The sequence below is a fragment of the Cottoperca gobio genome, chromosome 4, assembly GCF_900634415.1.
Source record: "Cottoperca gobio chromosome 4, fCotGob3.1, whole genome shotgun sequence".
Classification (NCBI taxonomy): domain Eukaryota; kingdom Metazoa; phylum Chordata; class Actinopteri; order Perciformes; family Bovichtidae; genus Cottoperca; species Cottoperca gobio.
The window spans coordinates 18356584-18381016 of record NC_041358.1 but is presented as its reverse complement, the minus strand read 5'-3'; the positions used below and the strand labels follow the sequence as shown (position 1 = coordinate 18381016).

General features: G+C 40.0%; 1 protein-coding gene across 2 annotated transcripts in view; it reads left to right on the top strand.

Moving 5' to 3' along the window:
* tsc22d2 (TSC22 domain family 2) overlaps window positions 1-24362 on the top strand; it is a 32483-nt gene extending 8121 nt beyond the window's left edge. Inside the window, exons 2-4 of one of the 2 annotated variants that reach the window (XM_029429284.1) lie at window positions 8846-8917; window positions 21407-21458; window positions 21899-24362. In XM_029429284.1, coding sequence (XP_029285144.1) covers window positions 8846-8917; window positions 21407-21458; window positions 21899-22201 — 427 coding nt within the window. In that variant the 3' untranslated portion in view covers window positions 22202-24362. The remainder of the gene's footprint in view (window positions 1-8845; window positions 8918-21406; window positions 21459-21898) is intronic. The other variant, XM_029429285.1, reaches the window with a different exon arrangement.
* Window positions 24363-24433: the final 71 nt, after the last annotated feature.

Sequence of the window (24433 nt, the reverse complement as noted above, 5' to 3'; positions counted from 1 at the left end):
TTCAGTAAAGCCCTATTACTTTACTCACATTGAAAATTGTTTTTATACCACTACAACAACAGTATTGGGGTGTTGAAGTTCCAAAATAAACACCTGTAGCTTCTGGCTGTAACATTGACATATGGTTGCTGCTGTTGTTGCTGACCTAAAACTGCAGCATGGAGGGTGATGTGTTAAAAGACTTAGACAAAAAGATATTTATAAATTTGTGGTGCTTCAGTGTTTCTTCTGTATTTCCGATTTTGTTTGTGTCTTAGCCTGTTGGTTTACAGTAAAGTCAGATATTCTGATACCAAGTTGAGGAAGTGAAAGAGAGAAAACAGCCACTGGGCAGAACTGGCCCCATCTCAGACTTTCAATCAATTGGGAGTAAGTGGAAGTGGTTTGGTGATTCAGCAGTTCTAAGAGAATTCTTTTTTTGTAGACTTTTTAAAGCTGACCACAGATCCGAGCTTGGTTTTTAGTCATGGAGGATTTTTTTTTTTACTGGAAGTCTGTAGGACATAAATGTCTTTTTTAAAAAGGCTAACCAGTTGCGGGAGAAAATGTGAAGCTGTGTGTCTCAGCCATTCAGTCTCCCAGAGTGGGAAGCAAGGGCTTAACAACAGGGTTTCAGTGCCTGCGCCCCCCCTGGAGCCCTGAGATGACTGAATAGTGAGTAATGAGGATGTGTGGAAAGCATGGCAGGCAGCTGCATTTGAGTCATCCATCCTCTCTGGGCTCTCGCTTGCTTTCAATGGGTGTCGTCTACTGGTCTGTTCACTGGTGCTTGTGACTGTTCATTTGTTCTTTAGTGCGTGTGCGTGTGCTTGTGTCGTGGTATGACGGTGTGGGATTGGCTGAGAGAGTTGAAGAGAGTCTCCAAGTTTGAAGAAAGAGTGAATTGGAGATTTTAGGGGGTGTTCATGTTTGGCTTCTTCTCGGCGTCTCCAGGGTCTGGGAGTTTTTCCTTCAGTGTGTTTTTCATTTACCATTCACTGCCTCAAACTTCTTACAAAGGGGTTGTCTTTGGGTACTTATGTTCACACAGTGAGACTAATCACTTTAAGGATAGAAGATAGTCCTTGAATTCATTTGACTGTTTTCAATGTATGGATGACATATTTCTCCAATTAACCTTTCTCTCAACTGAGAAATGAAGAGGAGTAGATTGTAATACTAAAACCAAAGTGGCACTAGATTTTTTTTTTTTGAGGCTGATTATCGATATTTGAGAATTATAAATAATCTTATATTGAAATGGGAAGTAATGAAAGTTGTAATGAGACCTGCAATGAATGATAATTTTCATTACTTGCCATTATTATTTTGATTAAATCAAAAATAATTGATAAATCGATAATTTATTTGTTCTATTAAATTGTGAGAGATTTCCATCGTAACATGCTAAAGCCCAAGGTGACTTCTACAGAAGCTGATTTCTTTATCTTGACTGTTTTGCAGTGACTTAAACAATGAATTGATAACACATTTGGTATCAATATCTATATTCTTAAAGATTCATATTCATTAAATCTATCAATTGTGTCAGGTTACGTAGGTTCAGCAGTTGATTCACTCTCAATTGCTTTTCCCCCACAATTTCTCAACAAGTAAGTTAACATGAGCGCAACCTGCTCTGAAGGCCAACCAAGGTTACATCTGTTGTGCAAGTTGAATCTAAAAGCGACACTGTAATGCAAATTCTTCAGGGTGCTTTCCCCCCCCCCTGTCTTCAGCGGAGAAAGGCGCGGGCTTTGCAAGAACCTACGTTTCCTGCTTTGCTTTGATGTCTGCTTTCGAATTCTGTCGAGCACTTCCTCTGTCTTCTTACTCTTCTTTTTCTCAATTCAACTTAGTCTCGAGTGTCACCTCTCGTCAGCGTTGAACGACTCTCTGCCCCCAACTTCCTCCAGTGTCTTACAATGAGCAGGTCTTAGCAAGGAAACGGACGTGAATCATTGCGGCTGACTAAGACTGACAACGGTTTATTTGCTCATTCGAAATGGCGATGCCAAACAAATGGCACCGTAGCTTATTACGAAATCATGTTTGATTCGTCATAAGTGCCTGAACTTGTCCTCTTTTTCACCCAGTGAGGACAGATGATTTTGTGTGTGTGTGTGTGTGTGTGTGTGTGCACGTACGTGTGTGTACGTGTCTACTACCACATAGGAAATTATAATTATTTTCAGAACTTTGTGTTAAGAAGAATCAGACTCTGCTCACTTGATTTCTTTAGCAAAAATGCTGAAGTTGTCATTGTGATAATCAGCGGCCTTATTTGGACTCTTTTAAAGCCTTATAAGAACCATCATCAGGCCTGTTGACCTGCTGGTTAGCACTATAGTGAGGTGTGATAACTGCTTCAGTCTGAACTTTCACATCGTCATGCCTCTGTATTTCTCATCTGAGTCAGCCTCTAGGTTGAACATGTTAAAACATTTCACCCACATTCTTATCTATAAATGTAAAACAGGGACACAGGTGGAAAGTAACATCACATGTTGAAGCAGTGCACTTATCTTATCTATGTTTTTGATTTCTACATTCTGTACTCTTGCTGCTCTTCCACTTTTCCCACTTTGCTACCCTTGGCTCCGACTGCGGCTTGGAACAAGGTCAGCCAGAAAGACTCCACACCAAACAATGGAAAATATTCCTGTGATGTCAGTGAATGCACCTCAGCAGACACTGCAGCTGAAACAAGGAAGGGCAGTGCATTGGCATTGAAGTAGGATTACAACAAACATGTTTGTCAATGTGACAGTCCCTGGGATGTTCATTTCATGAGTGTGAGAGGCCATGAATTTGCATTTACATTTACTACTTCCTTTATTTTTGTATTGTAAAAAAAACTTAGAAATAATTAAATGCGCTTAAGGGTTAACATGGCATTAACTTTGTTGGTATTAGTACAGCACTCAATTATATGCTGTTCCTTAGAAAAGTGCTGTGAAATAAAATATATAATAGTAATGCTCTTGAACTAAACTAAAGAGACTAGAGAAAGCAGGAAAACACAGAGACAAAGTGTGAAAAACAATTAAAGAATTTGTTTGACTTAAAGAATGACCAAAAAGGCATATCTTTTTTTATGTCCAACTTGTCAAAAGATATCGGGTGTTTTTAAATTATTATCCATTTCTCACATACAAAGACGTGCAAAAGGAAAACGTTGCACTGTACGCTTGCTGTACTAGAGCTTTAGATCTAGGAATGTTTTAGGGCAGTCAATGTAATGCCTACAAAACACACCCAGTGTACGGTATGTAAAAGCAGTTGTTTGTAATTTGTCACAGGAATCTACTAGTGCTTTATCTGCACAGAGATATGAATGTCCAGATTATGGTATTGAACAGTTGCAATAACATTTCCATGGTTAAAAGAATGGCTCCTTCTGGGACCATGTGTAATAAACTAAAGGAATGTATGGTAATGTTTTTAATGTTTTTCTTTAATATAGAAATCTGCCCTGCCAAAAGCTGCCCAGAAACCCACTCATACTCTCACTTAGACCAGAGTGAGAGTGTATACTAAGTGGCATACTAATTATTGTATGGGCAAACTTTTCTGTTATAGTCTATAGGGTTGTAAATCACAAGTGATACAATACCATCACAAAGTCTGCCTTACATCGATATCATATGCCTATCGAACACAATCCTTTACATTTATATTATCTCACAAAAATCAACTGCAATGATTTGACAATTTTATTACTGAACTCTTTGCAACTTTACATCGCTAGCACTGCTGGCTGACGGTGATATGTATCGACGTTTTCACTTTGCATCCATGATATTGGATCGTTGATGAAATGGATATATGAATACGGATCGATGGGTCGTTAACCCCTAACAGTCTGGTCATTATAGTGATAATGGGTAACATATCTTCCTACTTGATTAAATACATTGGATGCCTTCTTTTGAAGATGGTGAAAAACACACCTTATTTAGGCTGAGACATTGCTAATAGCAATACTGTAAATTATAGTGACTGTTTCTTATTCAACTTCACCAGGAATCGGCAGTATGTTAAATCACTCGCTTGGCCTTCCTGCTCAACCCCAGGCAAAGTCACTGGAGAGTGACTGGCCAGTGTTATTACACAGCAGCTGACGAGCTGAGAAAGAGACGGACCTGAGGGCCATTATAGCAAAGTTCACTTGGCCAGCGTCACGCTCAGAAACCAATTCTACACTTTATTTAACCGGCAGAGTCAATGAACTTGAGCCCCGCTCAATGAAAGTGAGCAGATAGAGTGGCTTTGTAGCTCCAGGCTGATGCTATCAGCTGCCACCCAGCTGAATGCGCCACCCCAGTTCCTGAATTATATTGACTCATCTTTACTCATGGTAACAATTATGTGTAACCCGAGCAGAAATTAACACCCTCTGCTTACAAGAATGCTCATATCAGTGTGACATATTTTCACTCATCTTTCCCTGACTTTACATGCTTGCTCGTCTTTGCTGAGGTGTTCGAGCCTGCCTTTAACATTGCTAAAGCTTCAGATGTGATCTTTTATATACTGAATTTTTTTAAGCTGAGTCATAAATACCCCAACAAACCTCTCTTCTCTGTGCTATGTGCTGGAGCCTCCCATAGGAGTGTGGGCAGGGTTGTGTTGTCAGGGTTTGTTGGCTGCACAGCTGGGACTTAGCCTGACTCGCGTATGGCTGCAGGCCCTATACAGAGGGTCAGGTCCCTGTTTGCCATTGAGCCTCTCCCTCTCTCTCCCACGGCATCTCCTAATCACTACATTATGAGACGAACTCCTACATCTGCTGGGTCACATCTCAGCCCTCTGCCCGGTTTATCCAGCCTCCCCTGCATCAGGCTTCAGCCAAAACATTTACTTAGTGTGATATGAACAAGGAGAGAGTCTTGTATCTATGACATGAAGATAAAGATATAAAGTCACATGTAGTGTTGTCACAATACCTAGTCATACATTATGACTTGGATACGATACCTTCCTAAAATATCACAATATAGTTACTGAAACAATACCACTGCAAAAACCTAAACTTTGGGAAAAGTTTGAATAGATGACAGAACTCAACCTTTTCATTATTAATTAAAAACAAATATACATTTAGACAATGTCAATGCAAGGCAGTGCACAATGTGAATAGAAGCCATACAACAACAGGAGTGAATTATTGTACCATAGTGTGTTGATATATTTGAATACAGCACTGTCATTCTTAAAGTACCAATACTAATAACATGAGGTATTGTACCGTGATACTTTCTAGAATCGGTAGACAGTGTAACACTAGTCACATGTGGAGGGATAATGTCTGCCTAACACTGCCTACAACATCAAAGAGTCGTTTGCAGGAAAACAACTTATTTTAAAGGGGATGGAAGGAAGAAAATGCAATTAGTTTGCGTTCCAATGAAAGCAGAAGCTTTCCTCAAGTGACCTTCAGGGAGCGCGTGTTCATTCAGGCCCATGCAGCAGCTTAAAGATTCACTGGGGTTTACAGGGAAAATCCTGCTTATTCTCCATCCTGTGTATATTGAGCCATGCTTGTTAACCTGTCAGAGCACAGGGATTGTTATGGACATACTTGTTTTTTATAAGTTCCTGTTCAACAGCAGGGAGTTGGAACATCATCAAACCATTATGATTATGTCACTGTTGTTGTATCACTTTTAATAGAATCATTTTTAAATGACCTTTTCCGTTTTGAAAACATTTGTCATCACTGATCATATTTCTGTAATATCCTAAACCTTGGGTAATAGTTGTGCATGTTTGTCTTGACAGGCTCTTTGTGTGATAAAGAGTTACGACACAAACAAAGCTTCTCTATTGACAAAAGTTCTGGCAGCTAAATCCCTTGTCAAGCATACATCATGAGACCAGGGAACGGTCTCTCAGATCTGACAGTTCAGTGTGACTTTGCTTCAGTTTTTTGGCATCTATTTGCAGGGTTATTGCTCAATGTGTAAGGTACTCGCGCAGATTGTTGGCAGTTTTTTTTATCCGAAATATCTCACTGTACAATAATGATCTAAACACCTTTGCTACGCAGTGATTTTGCTTTGCTGTAGGAACGCAAAATGTCTTTAACTGCAAAGACATTTGTCCAGAATGTATTTAAAATATACATTTTACAGTTGGCAGATAAGATTTCTTGGAATAACTTACCACAAAATAAAATGTTTTAATTGTTGATTAAAGTAGTTTCTGGCCACATAAACCTGCTGATTTATGATATATTACTGACCTTTTATTGGTTTAAAATGATTCATAGGCAGGAAGACGGAAGTATCATGTTTATTACTGTTCAAACTTTAAAAACCTGATAACATTTCAGTCAACCAAATTTTTTTCGACATATCTATTTTACTTTGACGGGTGGTATCAGAAATGACCTCAAACACTCTCCTAAAATTGTTTGGATTCAGATGGAGTCATGCAAATAGTGGACAAGCTGTGGCCTGAGCTAGAGGCACTTAAATCATTCTCTCAACAGCAAGAACAACTAGTCAATTGTAACCCACCTTTTAAGGTCAAGTGCAGTTGTGTGCACATCAGTCACATTCATAACAGATAAGCGCACTCTGAAATGCCTGAGGGGCGCACATGAGTTCCCATCATATTTCCTGGCAAATCTTACTTGGGCCTATAGGTGAATTATCAATTTCCATACCCACCTATAAATATTCTGCCTTTTTACATACTAAGGAACTAATTTGTCTGTATTCGTTGCAAATTCCGACAGCTCAACTCGACCAAAGCTGTTAAGGATGCAACTTAAGAGAACGTGAGCTGTGCTATTATTAAAAAAAGAAGAAAAAACTAAAACGATTGGTTAATTATGTAAATAGTTGCCAATTCCTTTTCTGGCGATCGACTATGCTGATCAATTAATTGGTTCAATTCAAGATCTAATTTGACTTAATGACTACATTGTTCATCAGCTGTATGACACATGACCTGTCCGTCTGCCTATTGATTTATCAGATCAGATCAGTATTTGTGTTGTCAAACTTTTAACTTTTTTTTTTTCACTTTTCCACACTACACCTGATGTATTTAAGTTGCGTTTTTAAGTCCTTTATCTGACAGTGCGGTACAGGTATATGCTTTTTAGCTACATAATTTTGATGTGTGTAGGCTCTGTCAAATGATTCTTAATGTGCTGTAGTACTACTGAGAAGTATGGATACAGATGATACCTAGTTGTTTATTCTGGCCTGTGTGCAGTACACATTAAATAGAGAAAAGGCCAAACATGCATGTGGTGGGCCTTCACAGTGCTGTGTACTGTATACTACGTCATGCTACACAAATCACTGAAAAACACACTTCTCTACTTCAATCCTACAATTCCTGCTGCAGAGGGGGAGGTTGATGATTGGCGTTCATGTGAGCTGACACACCACGCCTTTTCCCTGTCTCCACTGCTTTTCTCTCAACTTCTCTTCAGACATTTCTGTTTGTCTCCTCTGCGTGATCAACTCGTCATGCATAGAATAATTCTTCTCCGGTCCCAATAAAACCAGGTATTTTGGCTCGTTCAGAGAGCCAAGCTCCCAGCTTCTTGTGTTGAAGTATGTTGTTGCAACAGTGTCTAAATACTTCACCAGTGTATGAAGAAACTCTTCTCGCTGCCGTTTGTGGGGTGTGGCGCAGATAAATCATTGGCTAAGATATGAGAACTCTGCTGTAAACCACTCTTGACACTCACCAATACAGTAGTGGATGGTTAACCCTGTTTTTCTAGTCTTGTGAATGAATTCCTTTCTCACCTGCTTTTGTTTATCGGTCCTCCAAGGTCTCGTATATAGAGAAACTGTCTACTTTACTAGACCACCCCTGCTCTTTTGACAAGCTTTTCATACAAAGTTTTACAGTTGGGCTGCAGAGCAGACAGAAGGGACACTGACATGAATTTGCGCTTGTCTGATTTTGTAAGCAGTTACCTGAAAGTTGTTTTAGTTTGAAATGCATGCTCTATTTTTCAGTTGAATAAAAAGCTTTTAGTTAAACTTAATCAAAGCATTAAATGCAGACCGGTGTCGAGCAAATCTCTTGCTTTGTGAATTTTGTTTTGTTTATGTGGTAATGAATGCTGAAAATCCAGGACATCCAGGACTGAGATTTGTTGCCAGGTTATATCTTTAACATCCTGTGCTAGCAATTACCTGAATGCTAATAAATATTTGATGTGGTTCGTAATCTTATCTGCCCTCAGGAACACCGCCTCTCTTTAGAGTTCAACACAGGAGTTGTAGAGTAGTAAATGAATGAACGTCAATAGCTGATGGCGAAAGTTTAAGTGTCTTTAAGCATTTTGGGTTTCTAGTTTAGGAATAAATGGCAAGAGTCTACCTGTAACAATCCTCTAAAATATGGATGAGTTGTACAGACGTTATTGCCAAATCTTACAGCACATCTGTTCATGAAACCCGATGTTGATTTAGCAATGAAACATTTATGTCAAGGTCATTATTCCGTTTTATTTTGATACTGTTTCTAATGACAATGAACATGAAGAGGAAAGACATACGGGATGGATATGAAAGTGAGACACAAACGCTATATGAATTTTTTGACTTTGAAAAATATGCCCTGATGCCCTTGGTCTTGCACTGGTCACTGTGTCATTTCTACAAACAGCCGGACAATACGGGTCGTATCGTCATTTCCTCTGACCTCTCTGTGTGGTTCAGCATCCTCCTCTACTCTCATTCATAATCTCTTTCCCTCTCAAAGCACCTATATCTCTCTCTCTCTCCCTCTCTCTCGCTCTATCTCGCTCTCGCTCTCTCTCCCTACATGTTTCCTTTCCTTTACTCATGTTTCTCTTGTCTCTCTTTCCTCCCCCATTAAAATGCAGGAACCCGTCCACTGCTTTCTACCAGGCTTTCCGGCCTAGCAGATTACGAGGGTCAAAGCCTGTCAACGATAGGTATGAGCTTGGGTGTGTTTACGTGTGTGTGTTTGGCCTCGACTGGCTAACTAAACCAGACCCTGCATACCTTGAACGCTGTGCACCTTGCAAGAAAATGTCTATTTTGACTTGTAGTTTAGCTGTTTATGTATTCTTGAAGTGTCATTTTTCTGAAAACGCATCAATAATGATCAACACTGGTGAGACTGTGATCAATTTCCAGAGGAGTCTTATTTGTTTCAGATTTTTTGTTTTAAACATGTGACATTGTTATTCGACTTATTGTTGAACTCAAATGTCGTTGAGGTTCCCACTGGACTGCAGCTGCATCAAATCTTAAGACACACAGTACACATTTTTTCTTTACTCGTTTTGCATGTTTTATTTGTACCACTGGGGGTATGGGGTACCATTTTAAAATGATCCTTTGAGATTTACTTTAAGTGGAAATATTTATTAATCAAATAACGAGCAATTAAATAGAAACATTTCAAACAAAGTGGCAAAACAAGGAATAAATGTCTCATTATATGTTAAATGCTGTGGCATGCCCATTTCTGCTTTAACAAGGATCAAGTGCTAGAGGAGAAAACTGTGCTGAAAAAGGATCACATGAAGATTGTAAGTATTGGCAAAAACATTCTGCTAACAGCAGCTCAATTGTTGAGTTGAAAAACAAGTGAATCATTTTTTCTCTCAGTCTCTACTTTCCTCCCTGTTAAAAGGAAAATGGCATTTTGACTTGAATGACATGTCGAGCTGGACATTTCAGCGGCTGCGAGTGTGTAACGCATGGTGAAAGCATGGCACTGTAGGAAGTGTCCGGCTGCATTTTGTGACACTTTGTGTGACGCTTTGAGCATTCTGCCGGTCACGAGGATCCGGTACTCAGGTTTCTTTTGCCCCTACGTGTGCGGTACAGTGCCAGGGGGTTTCAGCACTGCAAATAGCATATCACAGTGAGACAACATGACTGAGGTTGTGTTACGTCATATTCTCTTAAGTCTGTTTTGTATAGTGCTAGTCAGGGAAGTGGGAAAGGATTAGTGAAGAAATGATTAGTTGATTAATTAATATACAAGGCAATTAACAGAAAATGTATCGGCAACAATTGTAATAATCTTTTACCTAACAACAAATGATTCAGGAAATAAAATTCTGAATAATGCGAGAGGGAGAATTGTAGTTAATTCACATAGTTACATATTTCCCCCCATACTGCTGTCCCTCATACAGAACATACAAGGTACTCGTGAACTAAAAGGAGGCTCTTAATCTCACACAGGCTAAGCTGCGTTATCAATGGATTTTTAATTATTCTACAACATGTGAGTACCTGTCGAGAAACGTCAGTACTATGGGAAAATGAATATTAGTTTGTATTGACGTGGTAGTAAACATGTTTGTGATTTAGGAGTGGTTTGCATTAGTCACAACCTCTTTTTGTTCTCATGTGCGGTCTCATGAAGGCTGTTTTGAAGTCTTTTCTCTCTGCCATGGATATTTAATTGACTGCCAACAAACAGTGGCAAACAAACGTTGGATTTGATATGGCAGCATATTTATGTCAAGCATGCGGTTGGCTTGTCAAGTCATGAAATTATACCTGATCAAAGAACTCCAAGGCAACAATTCAAGTCCAAGGACTGGGATTGTTTTGAGGCATTTGCAGGAAGATTATAGTCATTTTAATTTCACTAATAAGCAAAATTTGAGCACACAGGGATGTGTGTGATGTGGGTTATAGGAAGAGGATTTGTGTAATAAACAAATACATTTTTAGCCCGTGGTTGTTCCTGGGACCAAACTGGTCTCATCGAAATTAATTCTATGATAAAATTTTAGGAAGTGCTTTAAAAAAAGAAAGAAAACGCTGCTCTAAGGAAACTGATGCTAATATTTGTTAAATTTGTTACAGTGCTATTGAAGTTTATATTGAGGCAAGCGGTACAGTTTATTTATTTAATTGATATTTCACAGTTGTGATCAAAGAGATATTAATCTTGTGCATTATTTGATTTAATTAACATAGATCGCTGCTTGATGGAAGTTGTATGGGTATCCTATATTATCTTCACTCTCAGGATTACAGGTTACAGCTGTTGGCAACCAAACAAAGACGATCAGTGAAATCAAAGAGCTGTAACTATCATGAGTCAAAAGTGTTGTGTCAAAAGCATGACTATATTGCTCTTCAAAGAGAGCCGGTCCAGATAAGATTGTGGATGTCAACGTAAAGCAACAGTAGCAGTTGAGCGAGTTTGTGGCGTCGCGGCTGGCACAAAGACTTCTTCTTGTTTCTCTTCCAGCTCATGTTTGCCTTTGGAGTCTCATTCCATCACCCTTTGTCATGAGCAAGCTTTACTGCAAGGTTGGACTTGTTGGCAGTGAAAGGGGGGGATTGCACACAAACCGTTTGAGGGCATAGAGAGAATTCCTGGAAATGATTGCTTTGTGAAAAATGTAAAACCTCAGGTCGGCAGCGTGTCATCACATCACTTGTACTTTTTGCATAACCGTCTGTGGGTTTTTGCGCAAGTCTCTACTACGTTGTTGTCATCGAAACATACGCCCCTGTTCATCTTTACAATGCCAAATAATGAGAGAAAAATGCTTTTGTGAACATCTGGGTTCAGATTCAAAGCAGAAAGTACAAATACATTGTAGAAAAAGTAAATGTATCAAAAAAAGTACATTTTGGTCCTTCTTTGACAGCCAAAATCAGGGCTAAGATTTGTACTTGTAAATTTCAGCCTTAGTTGATCATTTGTGCACTAATCTACAGATTTATTCTACCCATTCCCAATCCTAAATGTCCTATTTATTTATTTTTATTTTCACAAAGGCTGATCAACAAGCATAGGTTTTTAAAAAAGAAGTTCTGATTGTCATTTCACAAGCTCAACATCCTATTGACCTGCATTTGATTCCATACAGCTTTACTTAAATCTCCTCTTGTTAACGAAGCAAGATATTAATTTATTTCTGCCTAACTGAATTATAAGTTACACTTTGTTGCGTTTGTAAACATTCCAGGAAAAGCAATTTGTTGTCTGCTGAATTCAATCATTGTGAAGCTGTGATTGGTCCCAACTAAAGCAGCAGCAGCTCTTTTACTGCCCTCAGTCCACAATAATCAACTTTATGACTACAGAGAATAAAGAAAAGGCAGATTTATATTCCGACTGAGCACATTTGATCGGTGGCCCCACGCTCGGCCACGGGGAGTTATTCGGACCAGGTATGCTGCAACTGTTTATGACAGGGAAACAAACATTGCATTATCGGGACGAGGAGGGTGAAAGCTGAACGTGGGAAAGTTGCAGTTTCACTCATGATGTGCTGATAGGAAAGTGCACCCATGAACTTCTTTTTCTAAAACGATGCTGCTTTAAAAAAAAAATGACTGGTTTGATCAACATCTATTTTTTTTTTTTCATGGACTAAATTGGAGTCACCTTCCCTCCATGCAAATGAAAAACACACACACACACACACACACACACACACACACACACACACACACACACACACTTTAATTGCTAACCGGCCGTGGAGCATAACCTCAGAGAACCTAGCCCAATTCAATTTCAGGGTATTTCTTAAAAGCACACACAACAGAAAGTACATTTTGAACGGATTACTCAGCGGTTGTACAGGACGTCCCTCCCTCAAGCGAAATCACTAACGGCAGAACCTTGATGGACGTGATGTGACTTGACATTGTGCAGAGCTCTGATCTCAAACTTAAGGAGACTTTTCTACTAAATGCAGGGAGGAATTGATGGATGGCAAATGTAACCGTCAAAGATTTTTGATGCTTACATAACAGACCTCATGTCTCAAAGACGCCACTGTATGAAGGCAACATTTTCATCCTGTGAACTTTATCTTTGGAAACTTTGCTGACTATTGACCTTTTATTTATCCAGGAAAGGTTTGCTGAGCACACATGCCTCTTTTTCAGTATCGTCATGTTGCTTCACACTCATTTAAAGGCCTTCACTCCTGGGAGATACCTAATATACCCATAGGCGTCTACTGTGCGCCTTTAAACATCCCCTTTGGACCTGCACATGGTCAAACGTTGCACTAATAGGCACATGAATAGTTGATGAAGAAGGGGAGCGAGTGACTCCAACTCCTAGAATTTTTAACAGTTGACCTTCTGGTCACAAACCCTATTCGTATCTTTATGATAACTTTCAAGTTGCATATCATCTGTGCTATGTCAAGTCAAGCTTTGCAATGGCCAGATAGTGTGAAAGACAACGGCTGAGACGTGCATCAGGCCCAGTGTTTTTTGTAGCGTAGTGCTGCCTAATGACATTAGTCTGACCCAAGCCCTGCACTTCAGAGACGAAGCCCAAATGAGGCTAAGTCCTTGATCCCGTGATAAATGCTCTGCTGAATACAGAGGCTCGTTAACAGTGAGGTGCCAGGATTTTCCCATTAAAGCTTCAGGAGTAACACTATTACTTTTAACACTTTCCAGTGGGGTCTTAATCCACACTGAGCCAAACAAGTGGCACAGGCACAAATCACTCAGAGAGGCGAAGGAAATGTAGTGAAATATGATAGGGAGGCCTGCTGAAGATCTGGTTTGAGGCAGTGATTATTTAAGGCATGGGGACCCTTGCCCTGGATCCCCCCCTGTGTTTGCACATGTAGTTTGATAGTGACATTACACTGTAGCCCTTTATCATTTCTTCAGCTGCTGTAAGGGTGGCTCGGCAACCATTAACAAACATCCCTGCTGGCAGTTATTTTAGCCTCTGGAAAGGCTAAAATAACTAGGCCTTCCATAAGCCGTTTAAATTAACGATGATGATGATGTCTCATGAATTCAGATCTTATCGTGGCCTTTATTGAGCCCCAGAGGGCCTTGATTCCTTCTCATGCTCCCTGACGTCCGGTTCATCCACCAAGTGGTCTGCTAGAGGTGTCCATGTCTCAAAGGAAGACGAGCTGGTGGGCTTTGAGTACGTCACGTAGCGACATAAGCAGAACTAGATATTTGTGCACAAGTCTGGGGATTATGTAACGGGCGAGGAGCTGCGTGGGACAGTTCCTTCGGTCTGTTTACAAGGAAGCTTGGTGGCAGCAGACACACCTACTCATGATTCTGAGTTAGTGCTGGAAAAATAAAGCCTCCATCTCCAGACGAGGGGTCTCTGAAGTCTGTCTTATTTTGTTTAGTCTCCATTGTGGCAGTCTGGACCACCCTTTTATGTAGACGACACGTACCAACAATACAGCATCTGAAAAATGTTTAGAGGCACATATTAATATGCCTGCAGCATCCTGCAATTGTCACCATTGTTTGAAGCTTTCCAGTTGACAGAAGTGGTTTGAGTCAAGATTCTTTGTTTTGTGACTATTTCAATGCAATATGCAAATCTAAGTCTTTATGGGGAATTTAAATTACCGGTATTGTGCGACTCGTTTATGTCTTGTAATACTCGGGTGTCAGGTAATCTCCTTTGCATCCTGACGTGCATGTTGATCGCATTTAGGTGCAAAATGCAAATTAGAATTTTACTCGCACTTACTGCAAATCAAAGATAAAATCTCACAGATTACACTGCAAAGATGTACAGCCTGAATCTTGTGTACAGTTTTCCATTTTTTAACAATAAGGTAAATAAAAGATGTTAACAGTATGACAAAATTAGACTGCAATATTGACAAAACAGTCTCATCCACATAGTCCATTTATGACCAGTATTGAGCTTTTGGTCGTATCTTTAGTTTGCCCAGCTTTCATGGCTGTTATGTAGCTGCTTTAACTTTTCCTTTTTTTTCTTTCCTTGAGAATTTTGAAATATCTGTGTTTTTAAGAAAACACAGACGAAACCTTAATCTGAAATTTAAGAATTGATAAATTGATTCATTGTTGATCTACAGAAAATGTATCTGCAGTATGAACCGCCCTTTATGTAGACGACATGTCCCAACAAGCTTAACAATACTTTGATTGATGACTATTTTAGTATAATATGCAAATTTAAGTCTTCATGGGGAATTTCAAGTGTGCTTCATCAAATGCCAAGTATTCCTCATATATTGTGTAACTTGTTTTCCTCGACTACTCAGGTTCAGGTCATTCGTTTGAGTCATGACGAGCATGTTGATGGCCTTTAGGTTCTTAGTTTGGCACATTGCTCGATGCAAAACATTTTATTTTAACTCGCACCCATTGTCAAGTGAAAGATAACATCTCAGCAGGCAGTGGAGGAATTTAACAACAAAAGATTTACACTGCAGAAATGTACAACCTGAATCGAGTTTTTAATACTGTTTTTCAACAATAAGAAATGAAACATTTCTAAATCTTTTCTCTAACAGTGTGAACAATCAACAAAGCAGTCTCACCACATTTAGGAGTAGTCCCATCTTTGGATCTCATTGTCACGATCTCCCTCAGATTGCCCAATTGTCATGGAAATGTACTACAGTTAAATAAATAAAAAACAATTCTCGAGCACTTGAAGGACTTGTCTACATTGTCTTAAAAATTAGATTTTTAAGCTACAAGTTTAGGAAACGTAGGAGAGGAGAAACCCTGAAAATAAAGCAAATGCACTACTACTAACAAAATAGTGGCCCTTTACAGAGACATATTTCTAAAATATGAGCTTGATGGCGAACTTCTCAAGCTGACGTCCATCAATGGTTTTTTTTTACAGTGGGGATTTCTATGGAAAACTAGATGTGATTTCTGCCATAATCTAATTCATCTAACTGGATAGGTAAACATGATGGGCTCTCCCCTGTAGAGAACGCCCTCCTGAAAACATACTGGTGCCCTTGTTATCAGAAAGGGGGATATTAGCTGTGTGCAGTTGTTTTGACCTTTTCAGTAAGTCTAATAGAGAAGCCACTTTCAGTTCTCTAAAACCATTTATGCAAAACATGTTACATTTCCATGTTTATTTATAGCACTTGGCTCACAGAGTGATAGTATTGAAAGTTTAACTTCACTACAAATAGTTCAGAACACATGGGGTCAGAGCTCAGGTGGCAGTATGACCATTTAATGACTCATCATCATAAATAATAAGAGGACAGCTTGTAAAATGTCCTGATAAAAAAAAAAATTGCTTGTTGAGATCATCTGGAAAAAACATGACTCCACTGCTCTGGCCTGAAGCTGCTTTGTGCGTTTTCACTGAAGATTTGTGTCACAGCTAATTGGAGCCTCTGCTGACCTCATCTGGCGTAGCTGCTGAACTGCATCTTTCAAAACCAATGACATGATCTGGGCTACAAAATCTGAAAGGGAACTATGAGTCGTCAGTGAAGGCACACGTCTGTTATTACAGCCCCCACTCTCCAGCTATTGTTTTGAAGTAGGGCAGGGGGGTTATTACTGAAAGGCTGATGTCTAATTTATTCAGCTGTTTCCCCCTACAGTGAGTGATGGTATGCTTTGTGACAAGGACGTGTGCCGGTGCATCTGTGCCTTAATGGAGAACACATTAGATTTATTATGCTATAAAGATGTTTTGTAATATGCCCAGAGTGATGGAGGACACCTCACTTTGCTCCTGCACCTTTCTTCTGTGATGTACGGTCGATGACATAAAGTCAGACTCTGTAATATTTACATTTAAGGCATTCAGTTTTTCTCAGTGTCAAACAGGTGATATGGCGATGATGGAAAAGGTCACTTTAGTCTGTGTAAAACCAAAAACTGGACTGTTTTGATAACTAGCCCTCAGTGAAGAACTTGACTGAGTGGTCACAGCGTGATGGTGGCTCTGACACAGATGTCTCAGTTTAGAGGCACTGGCCTCGGGGGGCCGGAGGTGTCCAGAGTTGGAATGTCCTGCCTTGTGGTTCTGGAGACTTTTGTTTGGGGGAGGCGAGTGCATGTGTGCACTGCTGCAGTCTGCGGGGAAGGCCCATGTTGAGGTTAACACAGCAAGCGGTCCTTATATAAACCACCACATGTCTTCCTCCTTGAATAAGATGTACAGTTTGCTTTGTTTTCCTTGGACACCGAATGGCAACAAATTGTTTTTTTGTCTCCCGAACATTTCTTGTAACTCTTTCAGGCCACATCTTCCAGTCCTTTGACAAGCTACTTTGATCCGACCTGTACGCCCCTTGATTTTTTTTGTTATCGATGGACACATTCCAGCCGAAGCTCGTGAATTCTTCTTTCTCAGTGCACCAGATCTGTAAATGTTCAAAGGGAGGTTTGTCTTCTCCTAGCGTTGTCAGCTGGTCGCTCGGTGTGGAATGCAACTCATTTACATTGCTGCCATCACATCAGTGTGGATCTGTCACGCTATATACATCCACCTCCATATTTACATGCTAGATTCAACAAGAATTTGAAATGAGTAGACAAACGAGCTGATATTTTTGAATGCTTATTTGCATTATGTTTCATTCTTTGCATTGTCCCGCGAGAGAAGGAAGACTGTAGAAAGGTGTTCAAAGTGCTTCACAGATGACTGACGAGCAGAAAATAAGACGGAACTTAAAACAGGAGTTAAAACAACTGAAAAGACGAATACAAAACATTTGAGACCAATGCATGCTCAACAATAAAATGATAAAAATGTAATAAAATAATTATAATCTATAAGAAACGGTAATTGTAATAAAACAGCATGAAATAAAAACTACATTAAGAAAATATCAATAAAATATAATACAATTGTAGAACTTAAATACAATAAAAAATGTGATTAAACAATTAAATAGGATAAAGTTTCACAACTTAAATCAAATAAGTAAAAAGATAAATCTATTAACCATTGTTAATTAAAGGCCTGACTGAATACATTTTAAGTATACGTTTAAAGATTTCAACACTTCCAGCAGCTCTCAGATCCTCAGGAAGCATGTTTCAGCGGAGCAATTAAAAGCTGACCCACCAAAAATGTTAAGTCCTGTACTTTGGAACAACTAAAGTAACTAACCTGAGGGGCCGCACCGGTTCATACACTGCGAGCACGTGAGACATACAGGCTGGTGCAAGACCATAAGTGCTTCAAACACCAGTTAAGTAATTCAAAAATCAATACATTGATAGGCAACCAATGTAAGGACTTTAAAACAGGTGATGTCGTCTCTCCTGCTGGTCCTGGTGAGCACTCGGCCGCAGATTATTGGATCAGCTGAAGCTAATTTATTAATGTTTAGGGTAGACCCGATAGGAGAGCATAACAGTAGTCCACCCTGCTCGATATAAAAGCGTGCTTTAGTCTCTCGGTGTCACTCATAGAGGAAAATGGTAGCACGTAAGCAATATTCTTTAGGTGATAAAACGCAGATTTGGTGACATACTTGTTAAGATCGGAGTCAAAGACCACGCCAAGGTTTCTTGCTTGTTGGATTGGGGGTATGTCCCAGGGAATAACATTTTGCGACCGGTTTCTCTCTCTGAGTTATAGAACACATGACTAAAATGTTAGAGGTTCATCCAGATTTAGCTGTAAAACGTTTTATGACCACCAGACATTAATATCTAAAATACATGTATAAAAGGAATCAATTGGCCATATATCATCAGGAGACAGGACCACATCATGTTGTGTCCTCTGCATAACCCTGGAAAGAGATGCAATAAAAGTGCACTGGACCGTCAACACGTGGAGAAACATGATTGAAAAACACTTTGGTGCATGAACGTGTTTGTGGAAATGAAGTTTGAAACAACTAAATGGCCAATTTGGTTGCAAAAACATGCTGCCAACTTGAGTTTTACAGGGAAAACCAGACATATTTTGCCAGTACATGCAACACACTGACATTTTTAAGGTGTCTTGTGTCTGGGCTCGCAGTGTATATTTTTTTTGGCAGACAGTAGCCGTGAATAATATAATTAGTTCAGAGTCTTCCTACAGAAGAAGGGGATAAATGTAGAGAACGGGGAGAGGCTGAACTCCGCCCCTTTGTTTTGTCGCCATGTGACGGAGCGGAGTTGTAATACACACTCTGCTCCCATGCAAACAAGAGGCACTCGTGTGTTCACACTCAGTGGTGTTGTAGAGCAGAAATACTTTAGAGAAACTTTGGAGAAAAAGGAAACATGCGCTGCAAAATGAGCTACCGTCTGCCCTGCTCGCCGGGAACTTCACCGACATATTCTGGGCATTTGATGTCTTACAGAGCAAGATGCGTCAGGTAAATGATTTTTATATGCAGTCTCTGTCATGTGTTGTACTGCCAGATTAGTTAACTGTCAGGTGTTAGTTACAGTCTTTGGGTGTGTTGCCCTACTTATGGTCGGCGCATTTGCTTTTTATTTGTGTGTTACTCGGATCCATTTTTGTGTATTATTATTATTATTATTATTATTATTATTATTATTATTATTATTATTATTATACTTGACATTTCATCTGAAATCTGCGGCAGACTCCCACCGTACCACACTCATCCACGTCTTTTTAGGACCCATTTTAATCTCACTCACGTGCATCTGACAGTTTCATGCCATATTTGACATGCTTGTAATCCAATCTGCGCAATGGCTCTCGCTCTGTGCCCCGCATGTTTGAAGTATTTTGCCATCAGCTGTTCGATGTATTTTGCCATCAGCTGTTTGGTATTCAGGACACTCTCTTGTCTCTGGTTGTATCACAACAACCCCCCCCCCCCCTCTCCCACGGCTGCCCACTACACGGTGTACGTGCGCTCCATCACGCATGCTGGACAGTCTGGGGCTCTACGTGATGTTGTTGGTCGCACTGTGTTGGGATGCACGAGGTCACATTTATTTTTGTAATAACGTTTTAAATGATGTGATTACTGAAGTTACTTCATCCTTTTTCCCCTGTATGTTTTATTGTTCAAGCTCTGGCAACTTGACGCTCACTAAATGTTTTATACTTCAAAAGACTCAAACTCGTATTTCTTTTTATTTAAAGGCACAGTTGACATTAAACTCACGTTTAACCTTTTATGAGTTTAACATTTGTAGATATGAGATGGCTCGATCAAGGAAACATGTTTTGACTAGTTTAACCCGGTATATATCTCTTAGCATGTGTTTTCTCACTAATGGTATATCACACATTTGTTTAAACTCCTTCCAAACATTATAAGATGCTGCTCGCACTTCTCATGTCCCATGGTCAGAGTACCGACGAGCGGTTTGAAAGCGCGTCGCTCCTTTTTGTTTCCTCCACATCCGAGCAGGGCGGTGATTGTGCAAGAGAGCGTTATCTGCTGGGACAGATACAAATACGGTGTGGGTTGTTTTTAAGGTAAACCGCGAAATTTGGCATCGTTTTTGTTGGACGAGGTTCTTTTGCTTGGCACAGTAAGTTGGATCGTCTTTTATTTATTTTTTTTAAAAGTGGGACACGTTTTTTTTCTTTGTTTCTTTCCGTAGAGCGGGGGGGGAGGGGGGGGGGTTGGAAAACAAAATGTTACTCTGCTTTGGAAACGTGGGATGTACATAGAAGCGACGTAGATGCTTCACATTTTGCCAGAACACGATCACATGTGTCTGTTTACAGAGAATGGAGAACAATGAGAGTTCAGTGATAAACGGGATAGATGGCTGACGGCACCAGCAGCACCCGAAACACAAGTCCTGCGGGAGAGGAGACACCCTCCCTGTCCTGTGATCTGTTTTCAACTCAGTGGAGTCGTGCATAGATAAAAGCGAAATGTCTGTATTTAAACCATCTTCTGGAGCATTGCTATCGGGTTCCTGCTGCTGTTTCTGCACGGAGATTTTTTGTGAAATGGGGCTTATTTATTTTTTTGTATTTTTGTTTACTTCGTTTGAATACATGTTGTAGGGATAAGACCATACATACGGTCTTCACTGTATAAGCTGAACACCCGTTTTTACTGATTAAAGATGTCACGTGCCTGATTTAATGGAAATATATTTATTTGTGTCACAAATGTATCTCCAAAAAAAAAAAAAAAAAAGCACATTGGTTAAATATTAGGTTGAATTCTTTGTTTTTGACAACAATATCAGTGTTTATAATTTTCGTGTTCATTCACTTTGTTATTGTATAGTGTCAGGGGTGAAGGCTTAATGCAGAAATAAGGATGTTGTTTGGGTCAGGGTTGCTGACTGGCTACTCAGTGGAGTGTTTAGCATGAGACATCTTCACTGCTAACGCTTTTCATCATGTACATCTCTGGTATGGTCATAGGAAAAGTCTGACTTGTGTGTTTTTAAAACCGCACTATGTTTGTAACACCTTTTATTTGCCTTTTGATAACATTGGACATTGGTTCATCTGTGACACTTTCTACCAAGTGCTCTAAAAATAGTATGACTCTTTTGGAGTCTTTTTTTTGGGTTGAATCTTAAAATCTTTTCATCTCATCCTCTGGAAACATTTGATTGTTAATCTACATATTAGGAAATGCGTTTTGTTTTTCCTCTGAGGTCATCTTTGTCACTTTATTGACTGGATTTAAGCTGTTAGTGAATGTGAAAGAGCTGATAACAATCTAAAGTGCACGGTAGACATGAGATGGGTATTTTGTGGTAACTCTTGCTCTTTGTCTCCACAGTGCATCCGGTGCCAGCGTCGTAGCCATCGATAACAAGATTGAACAAGCAATGGTGAGTTTTCCACAGATGTACAGAAATGTGGTCAGGTGACCCACTTTCTCTGCCCACCTGTACGGTGACTTTTTTCACAATGAGTTTTCCCACTGCCGACCTTCAACTGACACAACTGTCTGAGACGATGAACATAAAACTCACTTTGAGTAACATTTAATGCATTTTCTGTGAGCCTTTAAACACAAACGCGCACATCAGAAAATTAAACTAATAACTAAGTATTGCCAATGCAGTTTGATAGACAGGTGATCTCTTGAAAAGACATTTGCAAAAATCCCAAGGCAATAAGACTTCAGCGCTAAAGATGTTGCTAAAAAAAAGATCACACTTTACCACTTTAAATTTGGATATGTCATGTGTTCCTTTGCTTGAGGATGGAATCTGCTTGATTTGTGTGCTAATTTGTGTTTCCCCTTTCTTCTCTCTCTCTCTCTCAGGACTTGGTAAAGAGCCACCTGATGTACGCTGTTCGCGAGGAGGTGGAGGTGTTGAAGGAGCAGATCAAGGAGCTGTACGAAAGGAACTCTATGTTGGAGCGAGAGAACGCCGTGCTGAAGTCCCTAGCCAACACGGATCAGCTCGGCCAGCTGTCCAGTCAGCTCAACCAGGGCAGTAGCACGTCGCCCCCGCTGCAACAGCAACACCCACTCATCACAAACAACAACAACAACAACACCCCCTTGGCTCACCACGAGGGGAATCAGAGCATCCCTCATCAGCCCAACATCACCTCGGCGTGATCCCACTTCCCCCAGTACACACGCTCAAACACACACCTCCCATGGACAGGAGTGGAAGGACCTGTTAGTAAAGACAACAACTGCTACCGTCCCCTTAGCTTCATAAAAGCAAAAGGCTCGACTCTGTGTTTAATATGCTCCATTTGAGTAAAAATCAACAGCGACATCTTTGTTTGCCACCAAGAGCCATGCGTCAATGTGTGCACGTTGCCGTCACCGGGCTTTGCATTATTAAGACATTTACCACCCCTTTGAAAAGTCTTATTCTGTCCCTGTGGGTGGCTGCACGTAAGCTGAAAAAGAAGGAGGGTCAGGGGAGGCGGTGCACAACATAAAACTGCATGCTGTTCTTGCGCAGGAGGACAGGGTCAAAGGGGCACAGAGAGCTTGATTTGTTGGGACAACGAGTGACGGAAGAGGACGGTGCTGCAACCCTGTGAGGGCCCAGTGAGGTGACGAGGGTCCTGTGACCTCCAGCAGGGACTGTCCTCCAAGTATTCCCAACCCCACATCACTCCAGGGCTGGAAGAGGCAAGAGAGCCGAGGGAGAAGTGGGGGAGAGGATCCGTCCTCTCTGAGCGGAGGAGGAAGCCGTCGAGTGCCTCGGCTTGAGTGGAGCGAGTCGAGAGCCTCGGCTTGTTATATGCTGCAACAGAAGCTTGTGTTGTTTTCTCAGAGCCACCGTACTTTGACATGAATCATAATACTTTTTTCATTAGTTCAGTTTTAGTATTTGCATTTATTTATTTCAGCGCTGCTATTTTCATAATGTAAATGAACAATGTCGTGGAGATACTTATTAACAAAAAAGAAAACCTTTCTCCTTGGTCTTTTGGTATTTTAGAATCTGTCAGGTATTGCATTTGGTAGTCTCTTGCAACAAGTAGATCTCAATAAGTAGGCAATAAGTTCCATAATAGAACATTTTCTTCTCATGAAATAGTGCTAACACTAAAGCCGAGCTTACATTAGGTGAAATCCAGGTTGAATGTATATTTTGTAAAGTATAAAGTATTAAGAGCAAGGAGGGTTTGTACAGGAGAACACCTGTTGTTAAGATGTGATGGGATGTTTCGATAAAGAAAACTATTAATTTACTTGTTTCTAGACTTTGTCAAAACAAAAATGAATTTGGGGGTTTGGTCGGGGGTTAAAAGCTGTGAAATTTGTTCGACCTACTTTATAACCAAAGACGCAAAGCTGTGTACGTTTTTTTTTCTTTTTTCTCCATTTTTAAATGCACACTTTTCCCCTACTCTCCTTCCCTATATTTGTTTTGTTGCCGTTTTGCATGTTCTGCATGATCTATAATCAAACCACTTTCTTACCTCATGTTTTTATCCAGCACTCTTATTTTATGTCAAGTTGTCAGTCTGTCAGTCTGTGAATGATTGTGAAAGGACTTATGAAAGAGAAGGGGAACAATTGGCAGAGAGGTTGGAGTAAGTAGTTATATAGTGGGAAGAAATAAAAAAAGGATGTCAAGGTGTTTGTCGGAGGGGAGAGAAGGGCCTCGTGCACAAAACATTAGTCAGAAAAGGAGCCATCTTTTTTGTTTTCATGTAACTGCTGTGTTGAATTTCATATGCAGAGAAAAGGTTTTGTTACATTGCAGATTTTTATGTATTTAATGAATGCAGCATTTAGATTTCGATTGTAGTGTACCAACACTTTGCTTACAAAGATAAAAATGAACAATATCTGCAAAAAAAAAACTAAAAACAATGGAAACTATTAAACATTTCACACTTTAAAGCTGGAACGCAGTCGATTGTGTGTGAGCATATTATGGGATGTCCTGTACGTGTCACGTCTTTTGTGCCTCCTGTGCCGTCGCCTGCTGTCGTCAGGCGATACGGTTTCTTTCTCTGTGGCTTAGAACCAAACCAAAATGCTTGGTAATTGTACAATCAGTCATCTTTCTACAGGATGTGCTCTTTGATTTGATTTTCTTTTTTTTTTGCAAACAGGCTTATTTCTTCTCTCTTTGGAGTATTTTTTTTTGTCTTTAATTTGAAGGAGACGCAGTGTACATGCCAAGTGTACTGTATGAAAGTGATCACTGAGCCTTGGAGAAAATATCTTAACAATGCCCTTGTAATGTGCTGTTCAGACAATTTTAGTTTTCAGTCAAAAATAAATTACTGTTTTATTAAGAGAATGTCTTCATGTCTTCATGTTTCTATTTATTCCCCTACTAGAAACACCACTCTTGAAACACACTTTTATAAC